Source organism: Hippocampus zosterae, chromosome 12 (assembly GCF_025434085.1).
Source record: "Hippocampus zosterae strain Florida chromosome 12, ASM2543408v3, whole genome shotgun sequence".
Classification (NCBI taxonomy): domain Eukaryota; kingdom Metazoa; phylum Chordata; class Actinopteri; order Syngnathiformes; family Syngnathidae; genus Hippocampus; species Hippocampus zosterae.
The window spans coordinates 17682142-17697331 of NC_067462.1; the positions used below are offsets into that span (position 1 = coordinate 17682142).

General features: G+C 43.4%; 1 protein-coding gene and 1 non-coding gene across 2 annotated transcripts in view; one reads left to right on the forward strand and one right to left on the reverse strand.

Annotated features, from left to right (window-relative positions):
- Positions 1–11825, forward strand: part of itgb5 (integrin, beta 5) — a 44780-nt gene extending 32955 nt beyond the window's left edge. Inside the window, exons 12-16 of the mRNA XM_052081845.1 lie at positions 2642–2864; positions 2933–3033; positions 5308–5427; positions 7349–7515; positions 9969–11825. Of these exons, the coding sequence (XP_051937805.1) occupies positions 2642–2864; positions 2933–3033; positions 5308–5427; positions 7349–7515; positions 9969–10058 (701 nt within the window). The 3' untranslated portion in view covers positions 10059–11825. The remainder of the gene's footprint in view (positions 1–2641; positions 2865–2932; positions 3034–5307; positions 5428–7348; positions 7516–9968) is intronic.
- Positions 11826–13197: 1372 nt separating this feature from the next.
- On the reverse strand, positions 13198–13279 carry trnas-gcu (transfer RNA serine (anticodon GCU)). Its single transcript has one exon. It is a non-coding gene; the product is annotated as a tRNA-Ser (tRNA).
- Positions 13280–15190: the final 1911 nt, after the last annotated feature.

A 15190-nucleotide genomic window follows, 5' to 3' on the forward strand; every position in this document is an offset into this window, starting at 1 on the left:
TTCATGTTGAGTACCTTTGTCCTGAATTGCCAGGCAGCCATGTTGCCGAGATGACTCATGGCAGCAGGCTGCACTCCAAGCAAGCTTAATCGTGTCCTTAAAAAAAATAATAATCATGATAATAAGTAAGAGTTTCCTGTTACATATCCAGATGACTTTGCACTACCCTGACCACTGCCTTGATGGTCAAACTTGAATGTTTCGTTTATTTATTTATTTTAATCGTCTTTGCTTCTGGGTGACCCGCTGGTCCAGTGGTTAGCACGTCAGCCTCACAGTGCAGAGGTTCAGGGTTCAATTCCGGTTCCAGCCTTCCTTTCTGTGCCGTTCTCCCCGTGCCTGCGTGGTTTTTCTCCGGGTACTCCGGTTTCCTCCCACATTCCAAAAACTTGCATGGCGGGTGGATGCTGCATTCTAAATTGCCCCGAGGTGTGATTGTGAGCGCGAATGGTTGTTTGTCTATGTGTGCCTTGCGATTGGCTGGCAACCGGTTCAGGGTGTCCCCCGCCAACTGCCCAAAGATGGCTGCGTTGGGATCCAGCACGTCGCAGCGCTTGTGAGAATAAGCGGAGTAGAAAATGGAGGGATGGATGGCTCTTTCCTTCTGTGCTTCATGTAGCAGTTGGGGCAGTTCCAATCCCAGACTGTCATTAATGGTCTTTCGATGAAGGGTCACACCCAGTGACCCAGTTACTCCCTCAAAACTTTCCATTGGAAGTGCTTATGAAAGGACACTTAATAGGGCATTAGTTTGCTTTTATAGGCGGGGTTTTGGATTAACTTTTAAATCTGTTCAAAGTTACTTGTCTAACAGTGACTTTTGACCCATAGTGTGCCCTACTGCAATCTCTTTAAAGTGGTGGAAGTATCCTGCATTTCTTACGTTGCATTACCAAGGGGACATCGTTCCTTCCAGACGTTTTCTTGTCTCTCTGTCCTGTGCTAAAGGGTACGGTTCATAGAGTGGAATGCCGACTTCCGCCGAAATATCAGTGGCACTTAAAACCCAAGGCTGACTGCCCGGAGCCCTTCACGTTAACTGTCTCCCGTCACTCTGACATCACCACACATCTGAATGATCTGAATGTAAAGCCGGAGAAGCCGTGTGATCGCACTCTTGGGATATACAGCATTAAAAACATGCTATTCCGCGCTGGTGAATTCTCTGAAAAGTCTACATATGAATAGATTCTGGCTCCTTATCGTTAAGCTTCTGAGGCATTCATTTTCCTGGAAGGCATTGTGCTGGAATTGAGAAAATTGAAATCAATACTATTAAACGGTATAATTGTAATAAACGCATCTTTCAAAGTGGAGTGCATTCAAATCCAGGTCTCTGGAGTTTTGCTCGGGACTACCACAGCCGACTGATTTCTTCCTATCCAGAACACTTCCTCCGTGTGCATTTCACAAGGGATTGGGAAATCTGTCATGGAGTCACAAATTTGTTTTCGGCATCTCATAACTGGGCGGGAATTCTAATTTGACTGCTGTCAATGCTTTTTGACACTTAAAACATTTCACTAGACTTCCACTGCAATTATTGTTTGTCACGTTTGCTCATTCCGTCCCCTTGTGTCGTCTCGGAAACACCTATATTTTATCAACGGTGGCCTAAAACAGCGCTGTCGTGGACACGATTGTGTCAAAGTACTTTAACTAATTAAATAAAATAATGTTATATAAACATTGAGCCTACCAAAATAAAATCTGGACTCTCTTTTTTCAGCAGAAAAAAATTCCATTAATCAGCAATCGGCATGACAAAAAGTTTCATGAAAATGGCGATTCCTGGGCAAAAAAACAAGAAAAAAGAGCTTTTTGTAAACGCATGCATTTTAAGCACGTGAGGCACCACTGCCACCTACTGGTTGCTTTTTTACATGATTTACAATACAAACGGCTTATTCTCATTCACAGATTGCATCAGACCCTCCTCCGCTCTATGACGCAAAAAAAAGACTTTGATGTACAAGTACGTCCTTGGTAGGCGGGGCCTAATTTTAAATAGACATACAAGTACGTCTTGTGGAGTTAAAGAGTTAAGAATGCAAATATCACTATTTGCATCTCAGCTTCTGTTTAAACCATGGGCACAAATTTGCTCCGCAGCTGCTTGGTTGGCTTCCATGTTTTTGTTAGGATGTGGAAAACGTGTCATACCTTGACCAGATGATAAGAAACGCAAGGATCCCTGCAAAACATTCCTTGTTGGTGGGGGACGTACTGGCATCCGTGGTCGAGCTTGGACCAAACTGTCGTGCATCTTTGAACTTTCAGGACTCAGCAACAAATACCCGCCTCCTCCACATAAATGATGCAGCAATTTTATCAGATCCTCGTGAGAAAGAGTCGCGTGTTGTCAAGTTCAATCTTCCACTTGGGATTCCAACCCTAAGCTTCTTTCACGTCACTCCAAAGGTTATTTTGGGTCAATTGTTCCGCATCGTTAGGATCACATGCTTGTCCATTAAGGAGGCAAAGGTCAGGCTCAGTCATTTGGCTTATCCACGAGTGTTACATGAAAGGATTTCTGTCTCATTGTTAGTCTTTGCCGAACAAGATCGAGTCAGTTGAACTCAGAAATAAATTGGGCTCTGCCATGCTAACTTCCTCTTTGAACCTTCACTCCCCTTGTCAGGCCACGGCGAGTGCCACTGCGGCGAGTGCAAGTGCCACGCCGGCTACATCGGGGACAACTGCAACTGCTCCACGGAGACTGCGTCGTGCATTGCCGACAACGGGCAGATATGCAGAGGGCGTGGCGGCTGCGTTTGCGGACGCTGCCAATGCACGCAGCCTGGCGCTTTCGGAGACACGTGCGAAAAGTGCCCCACCTGTCCGGACGCCTGCGACACCAAAAGGTACAACTTAACTTTTTGAAAAGTAGGCATTTTTCTTTTCTTCATGAAACTGCTTCCTCCTCCTGCAGAGAATGCATTGAGTGCCGGCTTTTCAACTCGGGAAAGCTTTCAGACAACCAGACTTGCCAGCGTCTGTGCAAGGATGAAATCATCACAGTGGAGACTCTCAGTAAGTAAACACTGTCCATGTGCGTGTACGTGTACGCACACACACACAAGCTGTATTCACATACATCTGTGCCAGCATTCTCTTTGACTCCACCAAACTTAAGGACTGTCATTATTTTAGAGGGCCGCTTGAAGCATCAGCGGGTGACGCGCGTATGATTCTTAAATCAAAAGCACTTCAAAGTCCGTGTTCATTGAGAACAATCATCAGTTTCATGTTCACACATTTAAAGAACAACATGGCCTCAGCTGTGTGGGACGTCATGGAAGGGTTGAAGTAAAGTTCTTCAAAAATGTGATTGAGCTGCATGGCGACACACTTCTTTTTTTGGGGGGGGGATGTTTTTTATTAAATTCACAGACGCCTCTTGTGTATGACCACTGATTAATACAATATTTCCTCAAACGCTGGTAAAATATCTTGTGACTCCATTGATCAACAGGTGGTCCTCTTGTATCGAAGCACTGCGTATAGTTATAACATATTTTATCTAGTCGTGGTCTCTGCCTGAATAGATGCCGTGCCCCAGATAATTGCTGCGTGGTCCCGTTTCTTTTTTTTTTTTAAGCACTGAGTGTCGTGATACCATCCTTCCTCAAATCATGGCCCCCTTTCTATTTAACGCCCTGTGGTCCTCTTATATTTAAGCGGACTAGTGCTGTAATTCCATTTTAAAGAAATGTATGCCGCGACGTCAAATCGACCCATTTCCTGCCCCACAAAATAATAAATACTAGTTGGCTGTAATTACCTTTAACATATAGCCACATTCACCGTGTGTAAGGCACCTTTACAGAAGCCAGCTTAGAGATAAATGCCTGGCACTTGCTGCAGTTGAGTAAATAAACCCTCAGCAATAGGCGCGATTCAGTTTGGAGCAGGCGACAGGTGTGCGCGTGTGTTCCTGCGCGTGCGTGTGCCTGTGTGTGCGCGTGCGTTATTGCGTGCGTGTGTTCTGTTGCTGTTGTAACTATTTTAGGAGCGCTGCGTCTTGGCCCAATTTTGACGTGATTCATAGCATTCCTCGCTTGTCGGAACAGCCCTAATGGACTCCACATGTACATTCCACATATAACCAGAGGAGGGAGGGATTTGCGGTCTATTCCCCTCCTCCTCCTCCTTCTCCTCCTCATGCATACGCTCACACGCACATCAGTGAACATTGAATCAAAACAAACCCAAAACATGAGACCATATGATTTCCCTCCATGCTGGATTGTTGTTCTATTCTGAAACAATAATGACTTTATGATGGCAAAAATGAATTCATCAATAATTGCTTGACATGCTGGGTGTAATGGCACTTTAATATAACAATTACATTACCACAGATTTTTTCTTTTCCACAAAAGAAAATAAAAATACGATTTAAAATGTAAATGTTATCCCAAAGAATAGATAGATAGATAGAGCTGCTCACTGCTGCAAGTGAGCTGCATGGTTATCGTAATTTTGGAAAATTTTTTTGTATGATAGTTATCATTTATTGTGAAATCAAGTGAAGCAAATTCTGATTCTCAAGCAATTGTTTGACCTTCCTTCTTCTGTAGCCACAAATGTACAGCACGACTGAAATAAAAACATGCAGAACGAACCCCCAAAAGCTCATGTATGAAATTAATTGACAAAGACAGAAGGAAGGGCACGTACACTGTAATTATACTTGCTTTCAGTTGGTTGGCTAAACACAAGATGTAGTTTCAATTACTTTTCAAATTTTTTCAAAGCATTTTCAGTTCGATTTCATTTTATTCATGTAAATTTCCTTTTCCATTTTTGAGTGAATTGATTTTTTTAACTGCTTATGATAACAAGAATGAGTCTCACACGACCTTAGTAGTTCATACGTCTGCTTCATAATTCTGAGGTTCTGCCTTTCGATGTCGAGTTTGCATGTTCTCCCAGTGGTTGCCTTGGTTTTCGCCAGTCACTGATCGGATTTATAAAACATGCCTCTTCGGTTCATTGAGACTCTAAATTGCCCATTGGCGTGAATAAGAAAACAATGTGAGTGTGAATGGTTGTTTATTAATATGCTCCCTGCAATTGGCTGGTGACCAGTCAAGTTACATAAATTGGCTTTCGCCCAAATTTGGCTATAATAGCCTTCATCTTACCTGCATCCCTAATGAGGATAAACTGGTGTGTGTGTGCGTGCGTGTGTGTGTGCCTGTGTGTGTGTGTGTGTGTTGTGTGTTAGGAGGACCTGAAGAATGATATCGCTTGCTGGTGTACAAAGTTACATAATGTGGTTTGGCGTTTTGATCATTCTAGAAACGGACGAGCCGGGCGCTGTGCTGTGCCTCTACAAGACGGATGACGACTGCGTGATGAAGTTCACATACTCAGAACACGCCAGCGGACAGTCCGTTCTCACAGCCCTGACGGAACCAGGTGAGGTCCTGCTTGCTTCTCGCTGCGCTACATGACGTGCCAAATTCGTGTTCTGGAAAGAAAAAGCAGTGAGGATTCTTCAGTATTTTTCTCACATGTGTCATGGGTCCCGTTATATCTTAGCTGCTCTCAGCCATGCATTCCTCCGTAGTAGTGTGGTGGGACTTATAGAATGGACAACGTCCGATTTCACAGATGCGCAAGTGATTTGTTGCAGCTGCGTCAGTGCAGCATAAACATGTTAATGAACAACATGGTTCCTGTAATTGTATTTGCAAAAGGTCAACCAGAGAGACAGCAAGCAAGGTGCACAGGGGTGTGTTTTTCCACAATTTTTACAAAAAGTGTACTTTACTCAGGTTTTGTCGTGCACAACGATGAAAACCTGAATCGGAACCTGCACAAAAAAAAAATATTAAAATTAGCTCTAGAAGTATACGCACTTGCATCTCTGATTAAAAACATTTCTTGACCAGTGCTATCTTTGTGTTTTTATAAAATAATGCTTGTGCATTTTGTGCACTGCCAATTTGAAATACTGTCCTGTTTTGTAACAAAGGGATGCAAATGAAAAACTATTTTATGAATTTTGTCTGTTCAATTAATCAACATAATAATTGACACATTCATAGATTACACCAGTCAACAGATGTTGACATTTTTCATACAGAAATGTAAGACCCGTGAGGCGTCACCTTACCGTGGTGGAGGGGTTTGCGTGTCCCAATGATCCTAGGAGCTAAGTTGTCTGGGGCTTTATGCCCCTGGCAGGGGCATAAAGTCTAGGTGAGGGGCCAGACAAAGCACGGCTCATAGACCCTTATGATGAATACAATAGAAGGACCAAGGTTTCCCTTGCCCGGACGCGGGTCACCGGGGCCCCACTCTGGAGCCAGGCCTGGAGGTGGGGCTCGTTGGCAAGCGCCTGGTGGCCGGGCCTACACCCATGGGGCCCGGCCGGGCACAGCCCGAAGAGGCAACGTGAGTCCCCCTTCCCATGGGCTCACCACCCGTGAGAGGGGCCAAAGGGGTCGGGTGCAATGTGAGCTGGGCGGCAGCCAAAGGCGGGGACCCTGGCGGTCCGATCCTCGGCTGCAGAAGCTAGCTCTTGGGACATGGAATGTCACCTCTCTGGCAGGGAAGGAGCCCGAGCTGGTGTGTGAGGCAGAGAATTTCCGACTGGATATAGTCGGACTTGCCTCCACACACAGCCTGGGTTCTGGTACCAGTTCTCTCGAGAGGGGTTGGACTCTCTTCCACTCTGGAGTTGCTCACGGTGAGAGGCGCAGAGCAGGTGTGGGCATACTCATTGCCCCCCGGCTCAGTGCCTGTACATTGGGGTTCACACCGGTAGACGAGAGGGTTGCCTCCCTCCGCCTTCGGGTGGGTGGATGGGTCCTGACTGTTGTTTGTGCATATGCACCAATTCAGTGCCACCTAGTGGTGAACTCTTAGAATGCAATGACCTAAGCTCGAAGGCCATGCATTTTGGAGCACGCGCTCTACACTGCCACACGTCGCAAGCCTACCACCGATTTCTTCAGCAATGTTGTTCTCAAACGACTTCTAGAAGTCCCTTGAGTGACGGGGTAAATTTGGGACATTTGTTACATCTGCTGCAGTCATGATGTTGAGGAACTACGTTCACTGAGTTTGTCTCCTTGGTATACGTAGCAGAAAGTTGGCGATGAAACATTGCAGCCTCCTGCAGGGGAGGTGTGCCCCTTGTAATATAATTAAAGATGACCTCACCTACGATTTTATTTGAGAAATTACGGTGATGTGATGGAACATGGGTATTTTTTTTCATATCATTGACATCAGTAGTTGGTTTTTGAAATAATGAACGTTGAAAAATCCACACCTTTTTCGACACTTTGCTTTTAAGAGTCTCCTCCTTGTGTTTTGTTTTCTGTGTCAGAATGCGGTGGTGGTCCGGACGCCCTCATGGTCCTGCTGGCGGTGGTGGGCAGCATCCTGCTCGTGGGAGTGCTGCTGCTCGGTGTCTGGAAGCTCGTCATCACCATCCACGACCGGCGGGAGTTTTCACGCTTCCAGAACGCTCGCTCGCGTGCACGATATGAGATGGTAGGCAAGGGCAGTACAATACATTTATTTCAGATTTATAAAGAGTTTATGGCTTCTGAAGGATTTTGTAATAATGTAATATGTCCTTCCTCCCGTGCCGTACTTATACGCCGTACAATGACGCAACATGAGGGGCCGGGAACCTTTTGCTCGCGAGCCAGATGTGGCTCTTTTGATGATTGCATCTGGCTCACAGATAAAACAAAATATTCTCGCTTGTTTCATCCATCCATCGATTTTTCACTGCTCGCGTTCTGTTCAGTGCTGCGTTAGGGGCAGGAGCAATTTTAATTGGATGATACTGGCCTACGTAGGCCGTTGCTGGGGAAACAGGTAAACGCTCCCTTTTGAATCAGCCCTCTCTGTCATTAGCTCAAAGCTAATCCTTCGACGAATAAAATGGTGAAAAGAAAAGAAGATGACAAATGTGGTACACTTCAGGATGAATGGACCGAAGGATTCACCTTTGTGGAAAGAAGAGGTTCTGCGGTGTGTCTAATTTGCAATGACAAAATACCATCGATGAAATGGTCGAATGTAAATCAGCACTTTGACACGCCCCATGCTACGTTCGCATCAAAATACGCTGCGGGAGACGGCGGAAAGGAAGCGTGCAAGCTACTGAGCAGGGTGTAAGCTAGCCAGCAGCAACTCCGCATATGGACCCAGCAAGCTGATATATATATATATATATTAGAGCTGTCAAATGATTAAAATATTTAATCTAATTAAAAATGCAACTGTCATAATTAACTCAAATTCACTAAAAATTAATCGTGATTACTCACGCATTTTTGATTGTTTCTGAATTTCCTTTTATATATTTTTTTGTCCTATTTTTCCCCATTTTAATTCTCTCATCAACATGGAATCATCAATCAGTTTTCTATGTGCAAAATGCAAATATTTACTGAAATAACAATTTTGATTTTCAATTTTACTTGAACATTTTTCACTTGGAGCAGTTATTCACAAATAATCTCTCACACAATATTACTGTCCATCAACAACCGTGACAAAAATATTTAGTCACACAACAGCTGCTTTAACAGCTCTTTTTATGGAATCAAAACAGAGCAATACAACATTACAAAGTGCACATCTAAGGTAAACAAGTACTCAGCCTATAGTGGATTTAAGCCATGGTTGCATACTTCGTTTTTCTCAAGTTTGCTTTGAACACAGCAGTCAGGCTATGTTGATTGATTGTCCTTCTTTTGCGGAAGTCTCTCTACGGTTTTGTTTAGACATCATTTCGGATGACTACACTTGGTTCGATGACGACACTGGAGACGTTTTATTTTCGCTAGGTCGCTACCACTGCAACGCTGAACTTTCGTTGTCATGTCACTGCCTCAGCGCACCGTCACTGGCAGGTCACCTGCCAGTGACGCCAGGTGACGTCACTGGCAGGCTCCACCTGCTTTATTTATATGGACACGGAACACTGTAACCTTCCACACAAAATAGTTCCAAACAAGTAACAATCGCATCAGTGGCAGGCTTGCATACAGTAGCCATACATTTAGCTATGGCTTCAGCAAATTTGTTCTTCGTCGTGTCATCCATTTTCTTCACTTTGAAATGATCCATAGCTGTCTGTCTGGGACGAGGGGGCGGAGTACTCACATCAGCTGTGTGCTTGGCCATTAAGTGGTATTTCAGACTCGACGTGCTATGATGATAGCTTAGTTTACGACTGCAAAACATACAGGTAACTTTGGTCTTGTCAGTGGAGCAATCTGGCAACTTTTTAAAAGTAAAATTTCCATTCATAAACTCTTTAAGTATCCGTTTTCGGTCTCTCGCGCTGCCGTGGCTGACAAAACAAACGTGCGTGTACCTATGCAGCGCGCTTGTTGTTTTGTTTCTGGTTTATTTATAGAGCAACGTAACATCCGCTGTGACGTGTGCGGCATTAATCTCGCGAGAAAAAAAGTAATCCCGTTAAAATTCATTAAAATTACTGCCAATAAAAACTCGCTAAACTGACGGCCCAAATACATATATATATATATATACTGTATATAAAATCACGAAAATACATTTCCAAATATTTTGCTTTCATGGCTCTCTTAATCAAAAAGGTTCCCGACACCTGGTCTAAACCCATAATGTAGGAATCTAAACTTCGCCTAATGTGCCAAAACTGCGATTGATGATCACCAAAATTTATGTTGACGTATTTACTTATGATCACATCAACTTTGAAAACATTGGTTTTGTCTGGTGATTTTGTTTGTGGTTGTGCTTTGGACGGTTTTGGTTTTGTTTCTGGTGCTTTCTGCTTGTATTTCGCTCTGTGTGATTGTGTCTGGTTCTGGTTGGTTATGACTGGTTGTATTTGGTTATGTCTGGTCCTTTCTGGCTGGACCTGTTTACGGCCGTATCTGTGGTTGGATCTTTTTGATATTGTCTGATTCTTTGTGGATATTTCTGGTTCTGTCCCACAGGCATCCAACCCACTCTACAAGCAGCCTGTCTCATCCAGTTTTTGTGAGACAGACTTGTTCGACAAGCCCTACAATGGAGGGGTCCACTGAACCCTCGGTATTTGGGGCGGCAGGACCGGTCCAACAAGAGGAACCCTAATGGGGGGGCATGAGCCCAATGTGGACTGCCCACACACACACACACACACACACACACACACACCTCCACACCCTGCTCCCTCGTCCTCAACAGGGCCACAGAAATGAAAGTAAATGACAAAAACTTGTCTTGAAGAAGCAGCTTCACTTAATTGCATTGACCAGCAACACGTCAACATCTGAATGTTAGCAGTGTGCTAAGCAGGCTGCAGATCACATTTGTATATATATGTTTTTGTGTATATATGTTTTTATAAACACTAAAAACAAAAAAATAGTATTTTCCAGGCATAACTATGCACCCAGCCGCTTTTTACACGAAATGAATCATAATGAAAAATCACAGAACATTTGGGGGATCACAACCTCTCAAAGTGCTTTGACTAACTTTTTACCAAAAAAATTAATTGTAAGTTATGCATTCACTTTGCATGGCTACTACTGATTAACAAAATGTAAACAACCATTTTGTTCACTGAAGATTAAGGCTTTTTCCTTGAGTTACCTTTATTGCCTTTTCAACAGAGCTGACTTTTTTCTGCTTTCCGATTGACTAAAACAACTTTGTTTTGGGGTTATAGTGCCACCCGGTGCTTTGGCGTGCAAATGACAGCCTGGTAATGCGTGTGTTTTCCGACACGAGAGTGGGACAAAAATGTGTTGTTGTTTTTTTTTTTTAACATACCTGAGTACACGCAGACAGATGGTTGGTGACAATTTTGTGAGGGTTTGTGTGGATGCGTGTGTACGTGTGTAATTGCAAGTCTGGGTAGCCTCTGGCGCCCTTAACGGTTATTACACTGCCACAGTTGCCCTTCAATTTCAGCTGGAGAGTCAAATTCAATCTGATTAATTGGAAAAAAACGGTTATGCAGTCATATTCAATGATGCAAAGATCTTGAACTGAAGTGGGCTTCAAACTATTAGTAGATATTAGAGCAGTAATGGGCATTACAAATCTCATACACATTGCAGGTAATGAAGTTCAGATTGAGATCAGTATTAGAGACGGGAGATTAAGACCATATTATGCCATGGATAAGACACGCAGGGATTAGTTTATGATTCTTATTTTGGGAGGAAAAATTACAGCACATCCCCCTATAAGATCATTTTGATTCATTTTAAGATTCATAAACAATTCATACAATTTTACAGCACTAATTCTACCTCCTAAAATGGGAAATTGGCACGGAAATTTGCACCTTTACTGACAGTGGGAGGAGGGGAATTTGTCCCACTTCTCTGCTCTCGCAAACCAACCAGCAGGGATTTTTAATATGAAAAAAGTAGAAAAAACATTCTCCAGCATTAAAATTATGATTTTGTTATATCCACAGTGAACTGATTTTCAATAATAATTTATGAATTTGAATGGCACAAACAACGGTGTAAAACTTTTATATCATCAACCATATTTGTTGCAATTACTTTTATATGATCTAATAACACAACTTGCACCTTTAATACTAAAGTGACTCACTAAGTTTAGAAGTGTCAGGGACTTTTGAGTGAGCGAGTGAGCGTGTCCGCACATACGTGTGTGTGTGGAATTAGCATTAAATGTAAATATGGAGTGGGTATGATAGAGGTTTTCACTGCACAGTTGGAACTGTAACTGACAACACATTGTAACATACAGTCGCACAATCGGGACTCAGGCATGTTTGTGTGACTCTGCACGCCAACGACACAATAAATTAGCTTGTTTCAGAAGAACCAGTGTGTTGTTTTTGCTGTTTATTTGTGTGTGGATGCTGTCTTTTACACTTCGTCCCCAGAACTGCAGAATAACCTTCAATAATGCACTTTTGAAGCCAAGCATATCATTCTGGGAAGCAAATTGCTGTGTCCTTTTGGGGATTTTTTTTAAATTTCGTTTTTTACCCTCATCTGTACCGGAAACTTGTGGTATCACTTTTTAAGACCTTCCACATCCTAACAAATTTGGGGTACCTCCTATCCCATGCAACACACACACAGGTTTATTATAGGCTGAGGTCTTGTCTTCTGATGGTTGTTTTTGTTTGTTTTTGCAACTTTACAGTCACATTTCTCCTGAATTCATTCGCAGTAAGAATTTTTGGATTTCAGTCTACAGTGTTTACAATCAATTGACTTCATTCAAAATGCTAATGTGCAGTTTTACGAAAGAGGACTATTTTGTTGACAGATCCGGCCTTGGACAGACCTTTGTAGTCACTTCATGTCACACACTTGACTGGCTGTTTGAGAGAATCCTCTCCAGTTGGAAAAGTGGTTTCCTCATTTAAACTTTCGCTTCCTGCGTGTGACTTCTTCATTAGCTTTTCTTTATCTGCTGAACACACACAGTTGTTAAGCCTTAAATATCTTTTGCGGGGATGCAAAAGTGAGAGTAGTTGGTGGTTTAACATCAAGGGTTAGGAATTGGTTTATCAAATTTTAAGATCAAGTATATATCCTCAGGGGCCAATACATTAGTTAAACTTTCATATTGTAATAACATCCAATCAGTTGGGGCCGTGCATTTGGGAGCGAGCCCTTCAGTTAGGATTTACCCGTTTCAACACTTATCTTGCAGTTGGAGAAACCTTCATTATACAAAAATGCTTCAACATCGCTGACAAGAGTTGTCACACCCCAATTGCCTGCTTCACAAAATGTGTCCAGAACAAACGACACAGTGTGTAAGTTAGCATGTTTTGGAGGTCTGACCTCTGAGTGCTCAGTGCTGCCTGTTGTCATTGTTAGGAGTTGCGTGTCAATCAAAAGCCTTGCAAGGCAAGACTCAAATGCTACTCGGTGGCTTATCACCTCCAAACAAGTCCAGTCATGTTGTTGTGACTTAGTTTTGGACAGTCCGAACAGGGGTCGCCACAGGGACTTAAAAATAAGACCTAAACAAGTTACTGTAATGAAAATACTTGGGTTTCTTTTTTATTTTGGCCCTTTGCTGCCATCCAGTGGACAGTCTGATTCTCTAGAAGCTATCAATTGTTTTTTTTTAAGTGAATTTGTGAAATGAGATCCAATATTTTTTTTTAACAACTAAAAAAGAGGGTGGGTGCGGTCGCCTTTTCAAAGGTACTGTCACTCTGCAAAAAAATTTCGACGAGGATGGGATTCGAACCCACGCGTGCAGAGCACAATGGATTAGCAGTCCATCGCCTTAACCACTCGGCCACCTCGTCCGGTTACCATTAAATGTTGAACAACTCAGTCTTTATAGTTTACTAGCTGCTTGATGAATGAGAAGTAAACCGTGGCACAACTGAGCTTTCTTTGAAGGAATTTTATCCCTGAACGGTTACATCGATTACAAATACTTCTCAGAAAGTAGCAACTCAAACCGACATTCATTTGAATGAATGAAGTCATTGAATTGAAGTCAAGATGGCGCGCGAGTAGGCAGCCGTCAGCAAGTGCTCTCATGAGCCTTGCTTTTTTTGTTGTTCTTGTGTTTCTTTTGTCACTTTGTGTTTGTTGTTACGTCGTGTGGACTTGATGTGGACCTTTTTCAGCATTTTTTGGCCACGACATTCATCAAGGAGGAGACTATGTGCTTGGTGGTTGCGCCTTCTCGGCAGCATGGGTATACTGTACCAGCACTGTTTTTCACTGGAGGAATGTCGGCGCCATTTGACTGTCGTTGCTGGACAGTCCCGGGGCGCTTGTGTCTTGCGCCTGTCTTGGGCCTTCCTTACCAGCCTTCCGCAGGAACTTCCTGCGGAAGGCTGGTAAGGAAGGCCAACCAAAGTGTTGTTGCTTGGTTCAACTTTTTGTTCATCTTCATTGCTTATCGCGAAAATAAAGAGATGTTTAGCTCTACTAAATAACAATTTTATTGCAATGCTTGTGGGTAGACAACATTTTTTCGCTAAGATGCCCGCGCGATCGTAGTGAGCCACTGCCTGAGCGGCGCGGTGAAGTAGGTGCGTTTTGAAAAGGGACAGACGGAAGGACAGACCGCGTGCGGGACGACCCGCAATATATATATAGATATTCTGTTATAATCTGCCCAGATTTAGGTAAATGTATACACTCAGTGTTGCTTTGATTTCGTTTCGGTGGTTCGCACACCAGAAATACATACTAATTGCAAGTAAACCGTGGAACAACTGAGCTTTCTTTGAAGGAATTTTATCCCTGAACGGTTACATCGATTACAAATACTTCTCAGAAAGTAGCAACTCAAACCGACATTCATTTGAATGAATGAAGTCATTGAATTGAAGTCAAGATGGCGCCCGAGTAGGCAGCCGTCAGCAAGTGCTCTCATGAGCCTTGCTTTTTTTGTTGTTCTTGTGTTTCTTGTGTCACTTTGTGTTTGTTGTTACGTCGTGTGGACTTGATGTGGACCTTTTTCAGCATTTTTTGGCCACGACATTCATCAAGGAGGAGACTCTGTGCTTGGTGGTTGCGCCTTCTCGGCAGCATGGGTATACCAGCACTGTTTTTGACTGGAGGAATGTCGGCGCCATTTGACTGTCGTTGCTGGACAGTCCCGGGGCGCTTGTGTCTTGCGCCTGTAATGGGCAGCATTTTTCACAGCCCCGCTTTGTTCAGCGGAGAGATCGGTGCTGTTGAACGGTCTGCGGCTGGATGGATGGAGGTCTTGAGGAGCCGACGATGAGAAGAAAGGAGCGTTGGCGCGGAGTGCCGATGCGGATTTGGAGCTGGGAGTCGCGGCTTGGAGTTTGAAGCAGATTATGTGGGACAGGAGAAGTGAACTAATCTCTTTTCGTCAATGGACGCTACAGCTTCGTGTTTGCTTTCAAAACTTTGCTTGTAGCAGACGTGTGCACATTTTCAGAATGATGTCTCTGATCCACTGGTGAAAGGACACTTTGATCCTCTCCTCTTTCATCTATAACTGCTTCAGACAACAAAGTGGATGCAGAAAAGTGGTGAAGATTGCACGACTGTCTCTGTCCTATGTGTTGTCTTGTGTTATTTTTTTTATTTTGACTTCAAAATGGCACCGCGAGAGTGGCTGCCTTTCCAGCAGCTCCTATTTTTTTGTTGTTCTACTTCTTCCTTTCATAACTTTGCTGCTGTGAATCTGGAATTTCTCCATTGCGAGACTAATAAAGGTTTTCTTA